This window comes from Gymnogyps californianus, chromosome 14 (genome assembly GCF_018139145.2).
Source record: "Gymnogyps californianus isolate 813 chromosome 14, ASM1813914v2, whole genome shotgun sequence".
NCBI lineage: Eukaryota > Metazoa > Chordata > Aves > Accipitriformes > Cathartidae > Gymnogyps > Gymnogyps californianus.
In genome coordinates this window covers 20190799-20214090 of record NC_059484.1, presented here as the reverse complement: position 1 = coordinate 20214090, position 23292 = coordinate 20190799, and the positions used below count along the sequence as shown (strand labels likewise).

Below are 23292 nucleotides of genomic sequence, written 5' to 3'. Positions count from 1 at the left end.
TCCAGTTCATTCCAGTTGCTGAGGCTTCAAATGTTTTCATGAAGGTTGAGATGCTTTCTGCTAAGGCTCTTGAAGTCTCTCTACAACACGTAACACATGAGAAGCAAAATTATTCCAATTACTACCTAGTCAGCATTTTGTTTAGGGTCTGAGAGAGGTTCCTGAAATGGTGAAGACAGTTGAAACTAGAAATTCATAGGAACATCGGTGTTTTGTGATATTGTATTCTTTATTTTGTTGTTTACTTGATGTCTTTGTTTGTAGATACACTATGAAACTGAAGAATTACTTGGCACCAGATGCTACGGCTGCAGATAAAAGGCTAGCAGTGCTTTGGTATGTGTATTCTGAACTTAATACAATGCACTGATTAATTTCAAATGTTTTATCTACATGAAATGCTGTATTATGCTGAGTTGTCAGGTGTTTCTGAACCAAATATATGAGTTTTCCACTTGGCTGTATGTAAAGATTAATGCTGTATATCTGATTACTGTAAAGTGGGGCAGAGGGGATGTTGACAATGAGGGCCAAGTCTTTGAAATATTAAGGAGTAACAGCAGAAAGGATGGGGGTCCTTCCTATGTACTCACCCAGTGATAAGTCGAAATTTGGACTGGCTGTCAAGAATTGTCGCTAGCCTCCCAGCTTAATGAAGTGGCTGCAGCAAGTGCAGAGGACCTGACCCAGTTGGTGTCAGGTGGAAAAGAAAGGGGAGGCCATGGCAGAGTGCGTTAGACTCGGTATGTCCTGACACGAGCGAAAAATAAATGAAACCCTTGTCTAGGACGTAACTTAGTGTTGTCTCCTAAGCTCAGAACTGGAAACTGATTATATCAGCAAGATCACTGAAAATTAGAGTTTAAGGCACACAGAGCTGGTTTTATTTCCTTGAGAATTTAAGGGTGGTTAGGGATTTTTTGGTTGAGTTACAATGTGAGAGCTGGCTTGTCGGAGTTGGCAGAGAAAACTTTAAAAACACAGCTACTAGATTTTTGAAATTCACTGAGTTGTGATAAACTTGACTTTAACTGTAAATGTTTTGTTGTTCTGTCTTTGGTCAGTCTTCGGTGTCAATCTCTACTATACCTAAGGCTTTTCAAACTGAAAAAGGAAAGTGCATTGAAATATTCTAAAACTCTGACTGAACATCTGAAGGTAATTGCATATGTATTTTCTTAGAATATTAAAACCTAATCAAATTAAAGCTCTACATCACTCAAAACTCCTGAATCCAATTTTCAGACTGCTACATGTGAACTTGGAATATACCCTGTTTAGAACTGGATCTTGGAAGCGTATTAAAGTTGAGTAGTTTAAAGCTGGGAAGAGACAGCATGGCTGTCATAACCCTACTGGTCCTAGCATGATAGCTCTCTATTAATAATTTGATCTAGCTTTTGTCTTCTCTAATAAATTTAGTAGCCTTCAAGGAGAATTTAAAAACGTTTTTCTTGCTGCAAATATAGCAAGCTGAAACTTCCCTTTCATGTTTAAGCTGAAGGGAATTCAGGATCTGGGGGTGTATTACATGGGTTGCAGCTATTCAGCCTTCACAAAAGCTGGCACCAAAGCCAACTTCTAATTCAAAACCAAATTGGTCTTTCTGAATTTTTGTTGTTTGCAGTGGGCTGTTTGATATTTGTTTTTAATTATCCGCCCCCAACCCCCAGTGACTTTATCTAAATGCCTGTGCCACTGATTTAAAAGTGCTGTCAGGGAAAGGAGATCGAGAGATGTCCTTTGAATGAGTTTATTTGAATCAAGATGTTGCAGATGAGAAAAACAGTTACGATACTTCCATAATGTTACTCAGTCCTTAATCTAGGCTGAGATTTTCAAAGGAACACTTGGGGGTGTGTAGCTAATGTCATTGGGTTTCTCTGAAACTTCCAGCAGTCAATACTGAGAGGAAACAGGCTTGTCACATGCCTGACTTCTCAGATTTTTTGAGACATCTTTAATTGTTCAATGCCAGTAATAACAGATTTCTTCCTACTAATGGGCTGAAAAAACCAAAATGTTCTCGTAAGAGGCAATGGGATCTAATGGTTAGAACAGAGGACTACTCCAATCCTATATAATAATCCCTTAATTTGTGTCTTAGTCATCGGTAAAAAAGGATGTTTTCCCAAATTTGAATTTACTTTGATACTATTCAGAATTTTGGTTATTGCTTAAAAGAAAAACTTCAAAAATTCATTTGTTCAAAAATAACCAGTGAAACAACCAGATAAAGTATAACTAGTTAAAGTATAAACATAAATCAGGTGACAAATTTATTTTTCCCCAAACAGAATTCCTATAATAATTCTCAAGCACCGTCACCTGGCATGGGAAGGTAAGTAGTAAAAGCTCTTACCTGTATTTCTCAACTTCTAGTTAGTTTTCTACATAAACTGTGTGCCTGGGGTGCTCAAAGAGTAGCTTTTCACTCTTTAAAGTGTTGGGGTGATTGTTCTAAGGGTGTAGATTTTGATTTGGTGTTGCGTAATTATTCTGATAAGAGGTTTGGAAGACTGCTGCTTGTGATAGCGCTCTGCAGAGAGTTTGTCGGGGAACTCCTTGTTGCAAAAAAAAAAAAAAAAAGGGTCAGTGTGTCACTAACACACAAGTCACTTATCTCAGTGAGTTTTGTTGTTTTGTTTAATGCTTTTTCCCTCCAAACAGTAGCTTTAGTAATGCTGCAAGCCCTGATGGTTACAAGTACTTTCAGGGTTGTCTGTTCCATAGTATAGCAATTTACTTCTATTCTTTAAAACCTAACAATGGACCTTTGATAGATTACTCTGTGAGTTTTAGGAGGGCATTATCAGATTTGCATCGTGTTATCTGAAAGTGTAATATTATGGCAGTATAGTTACCATGTAGCTGTAATGTTTTTATTATTATTATTATTATTCTTTTAAGGTTCAATTTTTTTAAACAATGAATTTAAGATTTTATTGAGTTAAAAGATGATGAGGTTTGGTGATTAGGTTTTGGCTGTGAAGCTAAAACATGAGAGTTGGAGGATCCTCAGCAGTTGTTACCAGCTCATGCATTTCATTTGTTGTAGGGCAGATCCTGACTTCTTGATCTGTAAAGTGGGAGTGCTTTAGCATCTCACACCCCGAGATGTGGGAAGAGAGGTCTTAGAGGCCATCTTACAGCATGAGGTGCCTGAAGTACATATATATATGCATTTTACAATTTAATATTTTTCTTTGGATAAGCAGCAAGCCTGTCGGTATGCCGTCTCCAGTCTCTCCAAAGCTGTCTCCAGGGAATTCAGGAAATTACTCTTCCGGGGCAGCCAACCCTTCAGGGAGCGGGTCTTCGGTGACGATCCCCCAGAGGATCCATCAGATGGCAGCCAGCTACGTCCAAGTTACGTCCAACTTCCTCTATGCCACTGAAATTTGGGACCAAGCCGAACAGCTGTCTAAAGAACAGAAAGGTAAGGGCTGGCAGAGGTGGATTATAACATCAGACGTACCAGAGCGTGCTGAAACGCTCACAGGCTTTCAGTTTTGGAGTTGCAGTTAATGGCGCACAGGATGCTTAACCAGGTCCTCTGCAAAAGTAAGATGGAAAGTTATACCTTCGATTACAGTGATACCCCGGGCTGGTGGTCTTGGTTGTCAAGGTGGTGTTGGAGATGTAATGTTTCCTACCAGCTATGTGGTTTTTAAAAAAAAAAAAAAAAAAAAAAAAAAAACAACAAACCAAACTTTGTTGCATTTCCTGGAAAATGTTCAGTGTAGGAAGAGGAACTTGGTACATTTCCATCTCTGAAATTCTTAAGTGAAATACACACTTGAGGGGGAAGGCCAAGGAAGTTTTACAATAGTTTAACCGTACTCTAATTATTCTTATCGAGCAGTCTTCTGCAAAAGAGTAAAGAAATGGATTAGAAAGAACCTTTTTCCTTTATTTTTATTCTTCCGTCATTCAGCCATCTTTCATTACTTCTATCTTAATCTGAAAGATTCATGCTGGACAGATAGGGGGTTGGGTGTAATATTTCCCATCTAAAAATACCTGCATAGTTTAACTTGTGTTTCTGTTGTTTTAGAGTTCTTTGCTGAACTGGATAAAGTTATGGGCCCTCTGATTTTTAATTCAAGCATCATGACAGACCTAGTGCGTTACACCCGTCAGGGATTACATTGGTTGCGCCTGGATGCCAAGTGATATTTTGAACTGAAGGAATGGAAAATCGAACACATTTTTCTCGCTGCCTCTGATTTATCTCCACAACACTGTGTCATGTCTATAAGGAAGACTGCCATAACACATTGCTTAGTTGACACTAAGAGCAAGGAATGCTTTCACATGTCTCCCATCCTCATTTGTGTTTTGTGTTTTAACCCCAAATCATCTGGTTAATGGACTTCTTCAGTATTCCCGTTTTAAGTTATTTAAATATTTTAAATTTGCTACATATAAAGGTGTAGTTTTGCTGATCTGTCATGGATAGATCATTGGAATTCCAGTCATAATACATAAATAGTCAGTTTGAATCCTATTTATTTTAATTTTTTAATTTTAATTTTGAAAAGCCCAGTTTGGGGCAGTTTTTAGCTATTTCTTCCCTAAATTTTACCCTTTCGAGTACTTAGCAGAAATTAAACATAGACACTTTATTTAAGTACTTTGTGAGCTTTGTTACTCTGTAATGTCTTGTGGTGGTAGAGCCTGTAAAAGGAACTAGGGTTGATAGGTTCTAACGTGTAGGGACACCATACTTTTCATGCCTAATGCCTATGAGTCAACTAATAAATGACAACTACAGATTTATTATTGCAGAATTTGTACTAAATAGAAAAGTTCCAGATATTCTTCTACGTATTAAGATACTTCATTTAAATGAATTATAAAGAAATTTATATGGAAAAGTATTTAGCTGGATCTGACTTGGATTGTTTCCAAGGCAGTTTCAAAACATCGATTAACACTATAACAATCACAAAACATTACAGTAATTTGCATTTAATGTAATATCGAAGTAATGGTGTAGGAATGAACTTCAGTCTGATAGGTGCGATGCATACAGGAAAGGTTTCTGAAAAGGACAATCTTGTGCTTTTTTTTGCGTCTCTTCATTTAAAATACGTTTTCTTTCCGTGCTTGTCATTTTTCGACACTTAGAAAATCAGTGACCTTTGTGGTTAAAAAACCAACAATAGTTAAATTCCTACCAGAACTGTCATTTGCATCTTTTCCATTGACTGAGAAACCAGGAATCTTAAGTAGAAATCGAGGTCCATCTTTTCCTTTTTAGGGTCTGATAGGTAATGGACACTACAGGATGACAGTGCAACAGCCATCGTGGGGTGGGAGCACACCTGCTATTACAGGGAAATTGACTGTTTTGATGCAGAATGGATTTAAAACTTGTATTTACCCCGTGTTAATGAAGGTCCCGTTAATGTTTGATGGAGCGTAATATTCACTCGCGAGGGAGCGGCTTGGTGCAACAGAAGTGGTTCGTGGAGTTGCGATTGACTGCTCTCAAAAAGTGTAAACCAAAGTACCTTTCCACATAAGGTGCTTCTCTGAGTAAAAGGTTTAAAATGCTACTGCTTTCAGTATTGCTTAGTGCCCCTAACATGTCTGGTGTGCCTTATGCCTTACTTTTAGATGAAGATTTTATGAACTGTTTACAAGATGTTTTACAGCAGGACCAGGTATACTGTATGCAGTGGTCTTCTGCAGTACTTTGGTAAAATTCCATTTCCTTTTTAAAAGTACTAGTGTCTGTCACACGAACTGACTTCTCATTGCAGTGGTCTCCTTTTGAAGAGTCAAACTCTGAATCCTTTGGAGTGAGATTGTGGAATGCTGCTTTGTTTTCTCTCCCATTTAACCCTGTATTCTGTACCCGATATGAACGTGCATGTTCAGGAAAATTATTGCACTAAACTTTTTGTGTAGTCGTAGTTAAGTGCCAAAATCACGGCAACCTCGAGAGAAGGAATAGAATTCTACGTTACTTAGTACTGCAGTAAGTCCTATGGGCTTTAAGAGTTTAGAAGTTTTGCAAATTAGTAACCTACTAAAAGGTAGCTGCATATTCGTAGAGCTTCCTTTGCGTTCCAGCGTGTTTTGTACTTCCAGAAAAGCTTTGCTACGTACGAATTGATACATGGTTAACAGACCTGTGACTTTTTTCCATGATAGCTGAATTTACTCTTCAGGTCTGTTGGAGCATCCTTTTTATTGAATCACTGTGCAAGGTCACGTTTCTGTTAGTGTTTGCTGTTCGAGACAGAACTCTGTACCCTCAAACTCCGCATCTTGGTTAATGGGACACTGTCAACTATTTTTCCTTTAATACTCTAAAGTGCCTAGCACACTTTTGACGCTATATAAAAAATACCTTCTTAGAAGCTGCATTCATAGTTTTATTTTTTGTGTAGTGCTGCACTAGCCAGCATGGCTGTTTTTTGGCTTGCTCCTTTGTGCACAGTTACCATTACTGTTAGCAGGAATGGTCTCATCTCTGGGAATTTTTTTTCCTTAACTAGAGTCCCACAAATACCTTTTGGTGTCACGCTAAATTGGTCTCTTAAAAATGTATCGCTTATCCCTAGATCAGTGGATCTTAAAAAATTGTCTTCAAACAACCAGAAGACTTTTTACCTCGTGTCAAAATGTGGACCTGAACTGGTTGAAAGTGTCCCACCTAAACAGTATACTTCGTAGTAAAATATCCTCTAGAGTGCTGTCCCCAGGTCTTCTGTCTGTACGGGAGATACGCAGTGGTCTTGTTAATTGAGAAGAAATGCCTTACGCATCTGTGGCTATTTCAAACAGATACATTTAAACTTTGCAATTCCAAAAGCATATCTTAATTTGGGATTTACCATTGTTTCCGAGAGAAAAGTTACGTACTTTGTCAGATTTCATCGCTAACAAAAAGTGCAAGTACGTAATAGGCTTGCATCCCTCTGTCAAAGTGCAGGCGAACGGTGTAAACCTGTCCTTTCGTACCTCTACACAACAGCAGTGGAAATGCATGTCACTTCAGTACTAATGCACGTCGCACTAGTGACTAACAACGAGGGAATCCCTAACTCCTGGCTTCCTAAATGATTCCCTAGACGACTGTGTATTAAATACATATCAGCGCCGTAATTTTAATTCCCTCACTGAACGCGGTCCCAGTTGGTGAATCTTAAAAATGGCTTAATCAGACTAGGCTTGCTCAGATATCAATGCTATTTGAATTTGCTGTCAAACTTGCAGGTTCCTAGGTGATAAGGTGCAACCATTTAGAATGAGAAACAAATCTTCAGGACACCAGAGTAAAAGAGCCCGAGACTTTTATTTTGATTTGAAACTATTAGCCATAAAGCAGAGCATATGGATGGCTCTTCTTGGCTTTCGATGGCAGTATGCAATTTGTATTGTATGTGTCTTTTAATATATATGTATATATATATGAACTCAGTCTGTCCAAAGTATATGTTATACTTGTTTTTAGATTATGGTGCAACTGACTATATTGATATATTATTTATTGAGTGCTGAATCGCCATCTTATTGGTGATAATTATTGCATATTATACAGGAGTGCAATGTATATTCCTTTAGATTGCTGAGGCTTGATTGCTGTGATAACAAAAAAATGCCCTGAAATGTATTTATGAATGGCCCCAACACACAGAGAGTCAGTACTGTATGGAAATAATGTAGCGCTTGCCTGGGGCAAGTAAAATAAAGCCGTAGGCAGATAATTACGTAGTTCGCCAAAATGGCAAACTACTGGGAAGAGAGACTACCTTTGCTGTATTTAATATTTCATTTACCTAACACATATTTGCTGTCACTGCAGTGTTTATATTGAGGCAGATACAAAAGGGCCTGAGCAAGTCAAGTTTGAATTACCCATTGGGGAGTAAACAACTTCCAAATTCTTAGATTTCTGACAAATACTTTGGTCAGGGTTTAAATTACTCCATCCGATGAACCAGTGTTACGGAAAACCCTGTGTTTCCAAGCAACAAAGTTAATGCTAGACATCTTTAAGTATAAAGAGTAGCCAAAGCTTTCGCTAGCCAACTCAGACAAATCCAGACCTATTCCAGGAGACAGATTTCCTAAATAGGAAAGTGACGTAAACTCGAACAATCAGGGAATCGTGATGTACGTCCAACTCCGTTACTTTTCGAGGAACTGGTCTCTGCCGCCGGGATGCCGTTTGAAGACAGCGGTGTTGGGGCGGGGGGCGGCGGGGAGGGGAGGTCAGCTGTACAGTCAGTACATTCTGCTCTCGGGGTGAGCGTGGCAGAGCAGCAGCTTTTCCGCCTTTCCGACAGCGTTGGCGCTCTGCTCCCTGCCAGCGCTCGGCTGAGTTTCCATCGAATCCACTATACGGAGCAATTGGAAGTGCTGTGGTACGGCGTCAGAGTTTTGTGTAGGCTATCTTTATGTGAATGCTTCACCTGTTTTCATTTCATCGGGAAACTTCATGGAAGCGTGTCCATTCCTGGTGTAACTCTCCGCACGTGCTAACGGAGCTGATACAGGCAAATTGGAATGCAGTGTTCCCTGTCTTCAGTTTTTATATGCAACCCTAATCGCTGATGTAGTTGGGTGCACAGTACTTCTGCAGCATTTGTTTTTGGCTGCGTTGGCATTATACATCTGAAAACTCAACTCTAAGGACCAGGCATGACTTTTGCAAGCACAGTTCCTGACATTTGTATCTGGTCCCCCTTTTAAATTGTTTTAAGAAATTTTGTATATGGAGGATAAAGTGCTTATATATTTATTAAAAATCCTTTATCTTATTTGAAATTATTATTTGGTGAAGAAGGGTTTTTCTTTTGGGGGAGGGCTTGTGGGTGGGGGAAGGTAACTTTTAACCTGTCACTTATAAATGAAGCCCTTATTAATCATACAGAAAGGTACTGTTAGTAACTAATGGGATGTCTCTGTTCTATGCTTTGTACATGACAAGTCCATGTGTTACATTTTGTTTCTATCAAAATATTTAGGCATCTGTCTTCAACCAAAACCTAAAAAAAAAAACCAAACTGTGATTTTATTTGTTGCAATACATTTGAAATTTCAAAGGGTACTTTGGGGCTCAAAATTAGGATTTCTAAGTCAGTATGTGCATTTCACGTAATAAAGCTGTTAATGGTGAGCAAAGTATTATATACTAACTAGATTTTTTCCACATCTGTATAGTATATTCTATGTATTTTGTGGTATTGAGATTATAGAAAGTTTAGTGTCTGAAACATGCGTTTAATGTGTATTTTTAAACAAATTTATGGCAATTAAAATATTTGGAGAAAAGGGTATCACATTTCAATTTGTAAAGATCTTTTTAACTACTGTGTCATTAAAATGCTTTGTACAATGCAAAACTGTAACTGGAGAAACTAAGTTTAATAAATATCAAATAGATTTTCTGTATTAAACTTCAAAACCACTGTGCTCGTGTCTGTTGCGTGGGCTTTCTCCTCCCTGGTATTGCATTTTTAAGCAGAGTTTTCTTTTTTGATCCTAGTGCTCTGTGTGTAACAAAAGGAAAATAGCATTCAGTATTGGTGTCCCAGACTCGTTGATGTTTGTCTCCTCAAAAGCGGCTTTGTTTTTCAGCCCTCCGAGTTAACACGCAACAGGTCAAAATTGGGTTTTGATCAATTTATTTTAAAATAGTAGATACTTCAGTGGCAAAGGTTGTCTAGGACATTTATTTAAGTAAACTTGATTAGAAGTAATTAAAAGTAAATACTTTTCCTTCCACTTATCACTGGATATATTTGGGATATTGAAAATGCTATCAGTATTATCAGTTTGTTTGCTCCCTCTTTCTAACAGGCCTTTATCTGAAGTACCGATAAGAGTTTCAGCTGTTGAGACTGAAATGAGATGGAAGCATGATCTACTGTATGCTCTTGCCAGGTTGAAGGATAAATGTCTAAAGTCCAGTTTGAATTAAGCGCTCCTACTTGAAACGCCAGCTGTGCACTCACCCTACACTTTGCTCACAGGATACAAGGAAAGCCAAGGTGGTTTGCTGAATATACGTTTTTAATTCACACCTTAAAAAAAAAAAAAAAACACCCCACCATTACAAAAAACCAGAACGAACAGGAGATGCAGAGTCCTTTTATTGAGCTTGGCCAGAGAGCCGTCCTGAAGCGTGTGCTGCAGAGGTACAGCCTTGCTTAGGAAATGCTCTCAAGCTCTTTGAAGTCCTTCTATCAGTTCATACGACAGAAATGTTAAATATACTTATTGCTTGATTCACTGTCCTAGCTTTTGAAAGGTCAATAAATATTTCACAAGTCGAGTGGAGCATTGCTAGCAGTAACAGCGATGGGCGTTGTTCATCGTGACGGGTCACTCCGAGGCTGTTCTGAGGAAACAGCGGTTCTTCCTGGAAAACAAAACCTCATCAGGCACTGCCAGCTGGGACTGCCGGCTGCGCAGGGCTCGGGCACGTCCTGAGCAGTGCTCCTCTGACCCAGCCGTGCACGCTGTATTCACCTCTTTAACTCTGCTCAGTTCATCTTGATTCATTGTACCTTCTTTGCTTTGCATAACAACTCCAAAATGCATGTTACCCAGGGCTACGTGGTCAGGCTGCGGTGTAGAAATTACACACAACTGAAATCCCTGCCTGCCTATAGCTTCCTGGAGCTGCTGTTACAGTTCACCTATGTTAAGCAGTAGAACCAAATGACGCATTTCAAATGCATGCAAAATAGCAGCCCGACTACCGTGTCCTATTATATTTACGTATAGTAGAAAATGGATATATTCTACCTTGCCTCTGCTTTCTGGTGTGTGTACAGGAGGTGCCACACAAAATCAGGTTTCAGTCACTAAGCAGTAATTTTAACTAATCAATTTAACTGTACGTAGCTGGGCAATGTGCTCATGTCTAGAGTTCACGAGAACTAAATGGCTTTTGATATTTTAGTTCTCTCTTAAACGATGAGCTTAAGTAATTGCCTTAAATGGATTAATTTAGGGTAAGATACTGCTTTTAATTAATGTATGCTTTAAAGTGAACAGTATTGGCTTTAAGAAGGATTAATTTTAAGGTGTCTAAGTGATTACCTAAAAGCTGTCTGGAATCCTATGTTCTTTTTTGAAAAGACGGGTTATTTGGGGTTGCAATGAAAGGACGAAGGCTTGTAATCAAGGGCACTTGGACTCTGCTCTGTTTGCCTTGCTTACAAAAGAGGTCTAAATCTATTGCCCCATCCTATTCCTGGTATCTTTTTTTATGCACAGAATTAACTCCGTATCTCGTTTGGGTGAGAATAAGTGGGAACTTCCTCTACCTAATATTAAGTGTCGCTGAGCCTGAACATTGATCAGGATTTGTTACCTGCACAGCATTGTCATGCATTCACTGTTATCCCTGCACGAGGCTCCGATGGGTCTCAGTGAGACTCCTCTCCAGAAAGGGGTCATCCGCCTCTGTCTCGTTAGCTGAGGCTGTCGGTGGTGCAAGGAAGCGCCGTGTGTCTGAAACAGAGTTGTAGTGCGACTGTCAGAACGGGCAGCAGCTGTAAGCAGTTGGTCATTCAGATGCTGAGGTCAACAGTCTTAAAATTAAGTGAAGAATGTGAAATCTTTCTCGTTTTCAGATCATAGCATGCTCTGTTGAAGTATAATTGCTTGTATTCTAGCCACAAAGAAGTAAGAAGTATAAAAATTAACTCTGTTTTTTAGTCTTCTTGGGAGGGAAGGCAGAATTACTTGCTAAGTTATGTCTCAGAGTAACCCAGTATTCACTAGGCAGTTACTCTACTTTTTTATGATGTTGACTCCTCTAAAAGAGCTCTCCTGTCACCTCTAACTCCTGCCAGTTATTCCTGTTCATGCAAATCATAACAGTTTTTATTAACTACCTGACCATTTGAATTAGGACTTTATATCGTTATCTCCACTTACCTGGCTGAGCAGCAGTGAGCAGAGCAAAAAGACTGCCATCATCTTCCAACAGTGCATCTCCGCAGTACGAGCTGTCACTTCGGCCGTGGGACCAGCCTTGGGCGGAGGAGGTAGGAAGAGCCCCAGACAGAACTTCCCAAGCTTCAGCTAGATTTTTATAGACTTCATTCTCTTATCTTTGCATCAGCTGTCAGTCATTACAGGAACAAAGTTCGTTTCGGAGCAAGAGGGAATTACTAAGTTAGCATCTGCTGAAGTGGTCTGGTTCAAGGCCTGTCTGCCTAGCTAATGATTTACTCTCCTTCCACTTGTACTTTGTCTGGTCAGCTTACCAGTTGTGCCAATTGTTCCTTTTTTTAAAGCCTACCTAACGCGTTACCAGAACTCCATGGTGTATTTGCAAGCAAAAGGGTGGTTGGCCCCAAGTATTATGGTACAGATCAAAAGCCATAGCCTTATTTAACTTCTGTGATATTCACAGGGTGTGCAGCTTTGAGTTTGTCAGCTGGGGGTGAGTATTGTCTTAGCGAGCTTATTTGGGGCAGAGAATCATGCTTTTGATTCTGCTTCGCATTCTTGGTACATGAAAGAATCACGAAGAAGTTACTTAACCTTCCTTTTCGCGCACACGGTACTCACAAAGCAGATGTAATACTCTTCAGATGGGTTTTGGAGTGTAAAAAGTATGCTATGCATGATAAATAATAGACCTCTTCTTCCAAGGACCCTAACGCGTAGTTAAAGAGGATAATCTCTAGATAGCTAATCCCAAAAGTAGAAGAGACTGCTGCAAGGGTTTTCTGGAGGCAAGTTGCTCCATGTGGCAAGACTATGGTTCCTTTAGAGGAGCCGCCTGCTACAGTCTGCCTCTGTACCTGACAGCGTAACTCAGGACGAGCCGTCTAAAAGGTGCCAACAACTCCCGTTGGTGTGGATGGGCAGTTTGTAATTAAGAGGAATCTTAATTTTTTCCATTGTGAAATGAGATGGCGACAGCCTAGAGAAAAGAATGTTTAAGAAGAGCTATCTGTTACCTCTCCTCTCCTCTATAATCCTCTCAGTTGACGAGCACTGGGACAAGTGGGAGAAGCGTATGTCTGGGATTACCAGTCTGTAAATGGACCTTGCTGGTACTCGCTCCTCCTCCTCATCCGTGAGATCTTGTGCATCTGGCTCCCGCACGTGTCCCACGTACGCCGGGTCTGTCAGGTACGAGATTTTTGAGACTGCAGAGTAACATAAAGAGAATACCAACTTACTCGTGTCAAGTATGTGTAGGTTTTGGAGCACACACTGTTTTAAGTTACTTCAGGAAGATACTGTATAAAACCGTGAAGCATGTTTTAGCTAAATTGTAAGCACAAATCTGGATGTAATAGGCTACCACTTTCTGTGATTGCTTAATATGGAGGCGTAAGTGCCAGCATGGAAGGCAAGTTACTTAGATTAAGATAATGCCATGCTGTCAGGTTCCTGTCTGCAGATGATTACCCCTTAGCCCAAACTTCACCAGGATTAAATAAAAACCCTTCCCAGTGTATTGTCTACGACGACTATTGGAAAATTTGTTCCTTTCCTAGGGTTCTTCTCACACTCTTTCCTCTGTCCTGTTTGTCTTGCTTCCCTGGGAGGAGGAATCAAAACCCGTCATTATTTCACCTTCCTGGGTCTTATGAAGGGAAGGAAATGGGACAGTAAATCATGGCACATCAAAGAGCTGAACTTTAAAGTTTCTTTTACATTTGGCTGTGAATTTCCTAATTGTTTTTCCCATGAAGTCCTTTCTTTACATGCATCTGGGTGCTAATTTCTGCTATTTCCACTAGGTGCTAGTACAGAACAGAGAAAGGAAAACAAGAGGCAGCAGCAGTAGTCTTGACTTCATCTGTGGAGCACAGGATTTGAAATGACAGCTCTTTCAACTCTGACAGCAGTGCCCTCTGTAAGTCGTCATTTCTCAGCTTTTTTGGCTAGGTAAGACTAGTACTTTGTGACGATATGTCACAATTGTTGTGTGTCCTTCTGGGTTACTAATAGGGTCAGCATCTCCCTTTCAGGCAGCAATCTGTTTACTCTGTGCAAGAAACTGGGGGAAAAAAAGAAAAAAAAATTGAACTGATTGTTCCCGTGTCCAGCATGCCAGTAAAAAGCCACAGCACAGATGCAGCTTAGAACAACAAAAAAACCAACCAACACGAAATGTTGCCCTGTTGCCACTTCTAACATTTAGGAAAGGGAGAACCGAAATAAATTAGACGACTGACAAGTTTTCAAACACCTTGTTCAGATTCTGAACTACCCACCGGCCGAACTCCCGAAGGCTGCGCGTCCAGCGGGAGCCATCCCTGCCGGTACACAGGTCCTGCAGCCGGCTCCCGGCCCGGCAGCCTGGGCCCTGCGGGCGGTCTGGGTGGGCACGGGGGCACCAGAGGCGGAGGGCTCGGCTCGGCAGGGCTGCGACAGGCCGGTGGTGGAGCCGAGGATGAGGAGGCCCAGCCTGCCTCCTGCCTCGCTGCTGACGCTGCGGCGGGGCCGAGCCGCTGCCCCAGCGCTTGCTGGGCTGAGGTGAAGGTGCCACGCTGTTTACAGTAGTCTGTCGGCTGGTTCAGGCGCGGTTCAGCTGTCTGCGAACAGGGGCAGAGACCTCGTGAGAGAGACCGAGGTGAGCTGCTCACCTTCAGCAGAGTTCCTGAGACAAAATGCGTTTGAAAAACAAGGATTTACTGAAGCTGCCACCGTGAAAGTTCACACGCGCTATCATTTAGGCTACCCATCGGCTGCTGTGGGTGCTCTTGGAGGCTAAATAAGCAGGACACAAAGGTTTGAATCAAGCCTGCCTCTAGACATCTTTGCCAGCTCTCGCAATCATAGTAGCCAGTTCGTTGCTCCCTGCTTGCTTAAGCTGCCTAGAAAATACCAACGAACTGAAACGCAGAGTTAAATTTAAGCACAGAATATTTATGGCACAACTTGCAGCACTGGATGACTTGGATTACTCCTGTTTATGCCAGCCTCAGACTGTATTTGGAGTAAACACAAGAGCAGCAGGAACAGCCCTAAGATGGAGCTTAGTCTCATGTGCTTTTTAAATGTATGTTTAAAGAATAAAAAATTCAGTTATTTACAAACATAAAAAATATGTTTAAAGAATAAAGCATTCAGCTATAAAAACTGCATACCCCCCAACTTCCTGAAGTGAGAGACTGAGCATCTTTGTCTTCCAGACGGCCCAGCCCTGAGCACACCGAGAAACTAACACAGGGAGACGTCACTCCCGCCCTGCGGACAAGATAAGCTCAGTACCAGCTACAGGAGTAGCACGACAGGGAGATAAAGGTGTTGCTTTGCCTGGGGCATGAGCTTGGGACAGACGGCTCAAGACTGAAAGGAAAAAAAAAGGACAAAGGAACCAGCCAGATGTTCTGGACTTCAAACAGTGAAGCTTGTTTATACACTCAGAGCCACAGGGTGAAATTTCTTTGTCACATACTTAAGTAACTTTACTACTAGCATTCGTTTTGAAATCATCTTCAGGTATTAAACAGTCTTGTTTCTCCTGGCAGTTTCCAAGAAGCTTCTAATCCAGCCTATGAACACTAATCAGATATCAGAATTGCAGTTAAGCATCTGATTAACGTTAATAAATATGATAACTAGGTAATTAGTATCACAGAATCATAGAACAGCCCGGGTTGGAAGGGACCGCGAAAGGTCGTCTGGTCCAACCTTTCGTGGGAAGGGAGCCCAGAGGAGATTATCTAGCACCCTGTCCAGTTGCGTCTTGAACACCTGCAGCGACGGGGGCTCCACCACGTCCCAGGGGAGGCTGTTCCAGTGATCGATCGTTCTCGCTGTACAAAATGCCTTCCTTACATCGAGATGAAACCTCTCCCGGTGCGGCTTAGTACCCGTTGCCCCTCGTCCTCTGCACGGGGCTCCTTGTGAAGAGCGAGCCTCTGCATAGAGGTCAAAGTCCACGTTCAATCCCGAGCTATCAGCCAGCTCATGCAATTTTGGTCGATACCAAATCAGGTGGCCTATTTGTTTTTCACAGATATCAAGGTTAAAGGAAAAAGCAGTGGCCAGTGATGGACAGATAAAGGGAGCAATGAGCTGTTATGTCAAATCATCTCCAGCTGAAGGCAGCCCTCGCTACGCTAGTTATACTGAGAAACGTTTCAAAGAGACAGGAGTCAAAAAAGGCTGGAAATGCTCTAATATAAAAGAGTTTGAGCATACAGAACTTTAGCCTGATTATCTCCCTGTACAGAGCGAACCAGACAGAGATTTGATGCTACTCACACATCTCGACACACAGATTTCACACGCAGTCATGGGGCAAAGTTAAAGTTTATTAGACAAGACTTATCTCCCTCTTAATACCCTTCTAGTCATTGCGAACAAGCTTAGCAACACGAAGTTGGTAATACAGTGAGGTAACAATCTCTTTATTAACTCGGTTACTGGTCGTTTTCATAGTCAGCGGGGTTCTTCCTCTTCAGTCTCTCAAACTCTTGTGTTCCCCAGGAGTAAAGGAGATAGGCTCCCAGAAAGGCTGGAAAGGAAAGGGCACACTCACAAGCCGCACTGCAATCAGCACAGTGCAGAGCGGCCTGAACCACCGGGCTTCTGCCACAAGAAACAGCCTTACACAAGGCCACCGTTACACAGCCGCCAGCCCCGGCCTCCCCCATCCCCAAAATGAGGATGCTGAGAGGGGGAAAAACACCAAAACCCAACAACGACAACAAAAAAGAGGGGCTCGATCCCTCCGGCCGCGCCTGAGGCGTCTCCCACCGTACTCACGGGGCACCACCTTGAAGACCTGGGAGCTGAAACGGCGCCAGACGTTGGGCAGCCCGTGCGACAAGACGTTGGGGAAGGCGCGCTGCTCGAAAGGCGAGAGGCTGTAGGTGATGACATGGCGAACCCGAGCCAGGTTACCGAAGTGAAGGCCCATGGCGGTGTCACCTTCCTCACCGAGGCTGCTGCCGCCGCCCGTCCGCCCCCGGAAGCGGAAGCGGCATCGGAGATGCCGCTTCCGCTTCCGGGGGCGGGCGGGCGGCCCTTCCCCTCAGTCTTCCCTTCACGCCCTCAGGGTGGTTTGTAACCGCTCGTGTCCGTGTAAAATCAGTTTATCTGCTGCAGTTGTAATCATTTAATCCTGGCAAAATTTCTCCTGAGCGGGGGAGGGTTTCAAAGGCGAAGCGGTACCGCTGGGGGGGACACACGCCTCGCGGAATCGCTTCAAAATCCGCTCATTAATACCAAATATAAGCTTATCGTCGTGGAAGAGGCCGCCTTTTTTTTTTTGTGGCGATCATCGTTTCCTGCCTCTACAGCAAGAGGTCTTGAACATTAGGATTGTTATTAGAGCAAGTATCGCCGCAAACGGCGTAGCAACGTAAATCCGCCCTGGAGAATGCGGTCTCAGCCTTTAATCCATCACTGAGGTTACATATTTCTGAAGCTGCTTGTAGCTGACCCAAAAACGCAGTTTCTTCAGCTTGGCTTCAGCACTCTGTCTTAAATAGGCTTCTCCGTCTGTGCCAGAGAAAGAATTAACTTTATTTCCCTCCTTGGCGGCTCGGTGACGCTGAATTCCCGCTGTTTGAAAGGGATTAGCTGGAGTGACGCTCTATTAGGCAATTTGATTTAAAGCAATCAAATGCAGCGCAGACCGTGGGCTGGGATTTTTTTTTGGTTGACATCAAGATATTTGCCTTGAGATTTTGGTATTTATTTCAAACGTACCTTCAATTAGAGCCAAAGCGAGCACTATTTTCAACAGTTCCAGGCTAATGCAAGGGAATGTTATGTTGATAGAAGTTACACGACTGTTAGCCAGATCGTATTGCATCTCCGCAGAGCGCTTCAAACTCAGAACTGTCATACCAACATGGACTAGTTCACAGTGACGAGCTGAACCATTGTCACGGCGATGGAAAGCCACACACAGTCCCCTCGTGTCCAGTCCTTTCCCTGCCAGGCTGAATTCCCAGCCCCAGGCCAAGCCCTGTGGAATTGCACAGGTCAGGATCTAAGGTGAGGGTCTGGTTAGGTGGCTTATTGTGGAAAGTTAAGGCATTTATGTATCAATGCATTAGCAAATCATCATTTTAAAGGCTATTCTTCACGAGTTGTGAAGTTATTCTTCATGTGCTGCTCCACATCCTTTTATTAAAAAAAAACAACATAAAAAGCCCTAGTAAAGCTATTTTTTTGTGTGTGAGCCCCATCTAAAGCCCTCTTAGCTTGGGTCTCCAGCCTGAAACCAGCATTTTTGACAAAATTCTTAAAACTGGAAAAGTCTAGGAGAAAATAAATCAGTTGTAGTGAAAATTTGTTTTGAAAGCACATAGAATTAAGGCACTGTTACCTACAATTTTATTGTGAGAGGAAACGAGGCTATAGCCCCACATTTTCAGACTACTAAACCAATTTAACAGCATTTAAATAAACTAATTTAAAACAGGATTCTAAAAGCCTTTTTTTTTTTTTTTTAAGCTGACAGCATTGAACGTTTCTTCATGTTTCAGAAGCAAGTGGCAGTGTGGTTCCACGCGTAGAATCCTGTGCCCTCGCCCCATGAACAGCTTGTGCTTTGTTCTTGAACTAGATCAAGCCTTTGTGGTTCTAACAGCTCACCAGTAAGCTGGTGCCAGTTCTTACTCAAATAGTTCAGTGATTTAAGTTTTCACAAGTTACCACACAGCTGTCCTTAAATTCTTACCACCCGTTGTTGAGAAAGCCCAAAGGCAGAAGAAAAGCAAGAAACAGCCTTGTAACTTTTTACAGAACCGTAAGGAGGAGTTGTCTTCTTGCTCGGGGGAACTGGAAATGTGGTAGGGAAAAAGAATGAAGAACTGAGAAAGTAATTTTAACGTTAAAGACTTTCCTCTCTTCCCAGACACTTGCTGGAGATGTCATACAAAAGGTTTCTTTATATAGAGGAAGACTAGCAGGCATTGAATGTAAGTGGTATGCATGATAGGCATTTATTTCTTTTTTTTTAAATCTATAACAAAACAGCTTAAAATAGACACCTGGTAGTTGAAACCTTTTCTACATTTTAAATGCAAAATTATTCCAATAAAAAGGTATTACTTACATTTAATTTCACATTCTAGAAGGGCTGAGTGGCTACAAAAATAAGTGCTGTGATGTAAACACCTTCTACTAACGCCATGCTAAATCCTAACCGATTTGATACAGCTATTAGAATTACACAAACACTATTCAGTTGATTATAGCAACAGATACTTTGAGAATGCAAAAATACCCAAACCCGGAGTAAAACCAATTAGGGTTCACCCACTACCGACAAGTGCACTTGGTAGCTATCATATCTTCGTACTCTTTGTAGACTATGGAGCCATCGGGCTCTATGGTTAGGACGCTCAGTGGGCTATATTCGGCAGGAACACAGGAGGGCTTTGGAACGGACGAGTCCAGTTTCTCGTATATTATGTTCTGCACCATTGTGTGCACAGGAGAGCCGTAACGATGCCCGACGACCCTCGGGCAGTCGCCTTTGCAGTACTGAGGGCTGTACCTGTGTGGTGCTATTATCCATTTGTCCCATTTTAGTTGGCTAAAACTTAGACGGAAGTTGTGAAGCTCACACTCATTTTGAGGGAACAGAAATTGTTTGAAATACTCGCTCAAATTATAAGGTGGAGTTGCTGGCGCTTCTTTCAGATTCTCATCTCTTCGCTGTCGAGAGGCCCTCTTACCCTGCGAATTCTCTTTCCCTGTGTCACCCGTGGGATCAGCACGGGGACTGTTCCTTTGCCTGGGCCGCACTGGGTTTTTCCTTCTGTGTCTAAGTGAGTTCCACCTGTGATAAGCTTGCTCACTGGTATCATTCAGATAAAGAAGAAGAGAAGGGGGAACCAGTGCCACATTAATGGGATTTTCCAGTTTAGTGTTCTGTTGTGGATCACCCATCAGACAAGTGACGTTCACAGCCATATGAATATTCCTCCTGTTAGTAGCAATTAGAGGCTGGAGAAAAGAAGTCACATCAATCTCAACCCACTTGCGTTTTCTAACTTCAAAGTGCAGGCTAAAAGCTATCGAGTGTGAATCGCTGGGACATACTTGGCTAGAAAAATCATGCTCCTTAACAGATAAATGGCACATGCACGTAATGGAAGAAGAAATGGGAACTGATGTGTCAAAGGAATAGAGCAAGACAGACTTGAGTAAGTGCTCTAGAGCAGTAACGCGATCCAGGTTGAAGAGTAAATCCACCGAGTGAACGTCTCCTGAGAAGGGAAACAAAATCTTGTAGAGTTAGTGCATCTTAATTTTCCACCTAGACATAAGTACTACCACATAGTGGGTAAGTAGAAATGATTCAGCAGCAGAAGAAACCAATTTAGATGCCCTCCCTTACTTTTGTTATATGGAATTTCTACTTTGGTCAGGGACATAAGATTTAAAAGTTAAGAAACGACAACAAACCCAAGAAAACCCATGATTTTAAGAGGTATTAGGATTCATTTCATTAAAAAAAAAAAACAGTACAGGAGGAAGCTAGCAGTTGTCTTTTCAGTGTTGATACAGGGAAACGGGAACTAGACACTCCAGATTATGCAAGCCATGAAATGAAATAGCTAAAGTTTTAAAGTGAATGCTTTCAGAGCTTTTTAGCATTAACTCTAGTTATTCTCTGAGTAACAGCAAGGCAGAAATTTATTTATTAGCACCAAAAAAAAATTATCATTCTTTCATGAGTGTCACTTTGCTTTTCTTTCGTGAAACAGAACCAGAGCTTCCAAGTTATTCTGAATGTACATTTCTGTCTCATTCACCCCTGCTGTAAGATACACTACTCATTTTTCCCCTGATGTTAAGAATTTTCTGGCATTCTTTGAATTTGTTCCAATTTCCATCTTATTTTGAGATTGACGAACCCGTTTCCTGGCCTGTTTTCCAGATGTGGACATAGCATATGTTTAATATATTGCTTTTTTTTTACTACTCACCGCTGTATTTTTACTGTAAATTAGAAATTGTTCATTTTTGACCACACAAATGCATTAAGTGATCTCTTCAAACTTACGTAGGCCAAATAATAAGAAATCAGATGACGGCTCTGTAGACCTTGATAAACTTATATTTCCTATATTAATGATTTTTTTCTAAAATAATGAATTTGAATAGCCTCAATAATTGTAGGAAGCTGGTTCAGATTTGGGCTGCTACTTTAATGATTACTACATTTAGGATATATAATCACAAGATTAACTGTTAGTTGTGAGTATGTTTCTGAATCAGTAGATTATACTACGCCAGGAAGTTTTAGTCATAAACATTGATTTTTGTTTGTTCATTTGATTTTTCCATAGTGAAGACTTCTTAACTGAACTTCAGTCTCAAAGTGCTGGTACTGTGCACAAGTATGATGTTCGTGTTTAAGGTTATCTGTCTTTCTAAGTGAAAAAATCCAAGTCAGGAGAGCTCAGATCACTTGTCAGCAGTCACACGAGTAGAATTAAAGGCCAAGGATTTGTAGCTGCTGTTGCTGTGACCAGCCCACATTTAAGAAAACAATGAAAGCACACTAAGTTACAAAGTGCCCAGCCATCCTGGTTTTTCAGTCCTGAGCCTGATTTACAAGTAGTTCTACTCTTCCCTTCAGGATATTCACACGTTTGGGTCATGATTTTTCCCTAGCAAACGTACAAGGCAAGGAGAAAAGTCACCTTGCGATGGGATTCTGGCCGCTTGTTACAAGTCTCATTACAGTGCTGTGTTTTCATGGCCTTGAAAACAGCAAAACCGAGATGGGCAGGAGAAGGAAACGTGATGCCCATTATGTCTAACCATTTTTTCCACTTTTCATAATTTACTTAGAACTGATTGTAGAGTTTTCTCCGACTCACAATAAGATGAGTCAGCCTGAAACATCGGTATCTTCTTCAACATAGTACCATTTGTGTGGCATTTCCCAAACTGTGGAGAAGTCTATGTCTAATGCTATTCAAGGAGAAGTAGGTTATGAAAAACTCCTACAGTTTAAGAGAAGAGCCATCAGGATTAAAATAGCAACCACTCTAAAGAAAGAAGATATTTTTATATTATGCTGTAAGCACAGAACACATGGAAAACCCCCATTTAACCTTTGCAGCTCAGGTCACCCCACACCTACCTTTCATTAGGTCCCTGTGGTGGTGCTCGCATTCAGAACATGGAGTGAAGAGTCGAACGGTGTTATAGAGGTGGCTTTTGTTAGCCTTTGGGATTCCCTCCTTGGTAGCAGCCATCTTATATAGCCTCTTCATGTACCGAAGGGCTCTGGAGTCTGGCCGTAGCCTGGGGACCTCGCTTTCCCAGTGCTGGTGTCCCCGGTCAGACAGCACCTTGAGAAGGGGAGGCAGGAGGGCATATCCACGTCTCACACCTTTTGGCAGCCGCAACAACGGGTTGAGCTCACTGGCGTTGTCCTCGGGAGCTACCAGTAACCCAGAGGTCTTGTCAGAGACCGCACGACTGGAGCGGGGGGAACACTGGATGCTAGAAGCAAGCCAATGAAGACAGCAATAGAAACAAACACAAATTCTCCAAGTACCCTCCATGCTCTTTGGGGTTGCAGCCAAAAAAAATGCCTCCCCTAAAATATTCAAGGAAAAAAAGAGTGCCTGAGCCCGATCCCTTATATATGTTGCAGCTGTGGAATGGGAGGGAGGTTTCTTTCTGATTAGAAACCAAAGAGAAAGATCTGCAGCTGGCTGCTGAAACCACATGCTTGTTTGCATTTAGGCGAGAGCCTTTGCCCATGAAAGCATTTTATAAACAAAATCCTTATCCTGAGCGTTAACCTTTTTCACATGGTAAATTACAAAACAAGAGTGAGTGCCAGCCTCCAGAGGGAGCTGGGGAGACAAGTTAGTATTGGCTAGTCTAACTAAATCCATGTTTGTTTGCAGAAATATAGATAAAGCTAAATATTATTGCTCTTAGCAATAATAAGCTAATAAAAAAAGAAAGGAACTGTTTTTCATTTTCTGTTAATGTATTTCTCACACTTCACTTCTCTGTAGACAGTAACATCCACTTGAGAGAGAGGTAACTGTGACTATAGTACCATCAGATTCGTTTTCATTCCAGCACACAGCGCATATTTACCTCCAGTCTGAGGTGAGGCATCCAAAAAGCAGAGTGCTTTTTCAGTCAGGATCAGAGATCTGTGGAGTGTGCTCCAAAAGACTCCAAATGGAGTAATATCGATGGCATCAGAAATATTCAGAAACTCTTGTAGCTGAACATAACTAAAGGGATGGGGTTTAGTTTTGTTTAATTAGGAAAATACAGGGAAAAAATATGTTTTCATGATAGTTGTTTTTAATTAGAGCTATGCTATCAATAATC

General features: G+C 41.6%; 4 protein-coding genes across 4 annotated transcripts in view; 1 reads left to right on the top strand and 3 right to left on the bottom strand.

Moving 5' to 3' along the window:
• Positions 1-8203, top strand: part of AFF4 (ALF transcription elongation factor 4) — a 54343-nt gene extending 46140 nt beyond the window's left edge. The window contains exons 18-22 of the mRNA XM_050905051.1: positions 265-336; positions 1065-1158; positions 2298-2341; positions 3219-3439; positions 4058-8203. Coding sequence (XP_050761008.1) covers positions 265-336; positions 1065-1158; positions 2298-2341; positions 3219-3439; positions 4058-4176 — 550 coding nt within the window. The 3' untranslated portion in view covers positions 4177-8203. The remainder of the gene's footprint in view (positions 1-264; positions 337-1064; positions 1159-2297; positions 2342-3218; positions 3440-4057) is intronic.
• Positions 8204-10188: 1985 nt separating this feature from the next.
• LEAP2 (liver enriched antimicrobial peptide 2) lies at positions 10189-11970 on the bottom strand. Its single transcript, XM_050905584.1, has 3 exons — positions 11914-11970; positions 11345-11484; positions 10189-10384 (listed from the first exon to the last, which is right to left on the bottom strand). The coding sequence occupies exons 1-3, from the start codon at positions 11968-11970 to the stop codon at positions 10348-10350; spliced, it is 234 nt and encodes a 77-aa protein (XP_050761541.1). The 3' UTR covers positions 10189-10347.
• A 4274-nt stretch (positions 11971-16244) lies between these two features.
• Positions 16245-16899, bottom strand: LOC127022048 (cytochrome b-c1 complex subunit 8). Its single transcript, XM_050905456.1, has 2 exons — positions 16720-16899; positions 16245-16468 (listed from the first exon to the last, which is right to left on the bottom strand). Exons 1-2 carry the CDS (start codon positions 16871-16873, stop codon positions 16374-16376), a joined length of 249 nt encoding a protein of 82 aa, XP_050761413.1. The 5' UTR covers positions 16874-16899; the 3' UTR covers positions 16245-16373.
• Positions 16900-18659: 1760 nt separating this feature from the next.
• GDF9 (growth differentiation factor 9) lies at positions 18660-22533 on the bottom strand. The gene is made up of 2 exons (XM_050905427.1): positions 22073-22533; positions 18660-20183 (listed from the first exon to the last, which is right to left on the bottom strand). Exons 1-2 carry the CDS (start codon positions 22497-22499, stop codon positions 19231-19233), a joined length of 1380 nt encoding a protein of 459 aa, XP_050761384.1. The 5' UTR covers positions 22500-22533; the 3' UTR covers positions 18660-19230.
• Between the last annotated feature and the right edge of the window lie 759 nt (positions 22534-23292).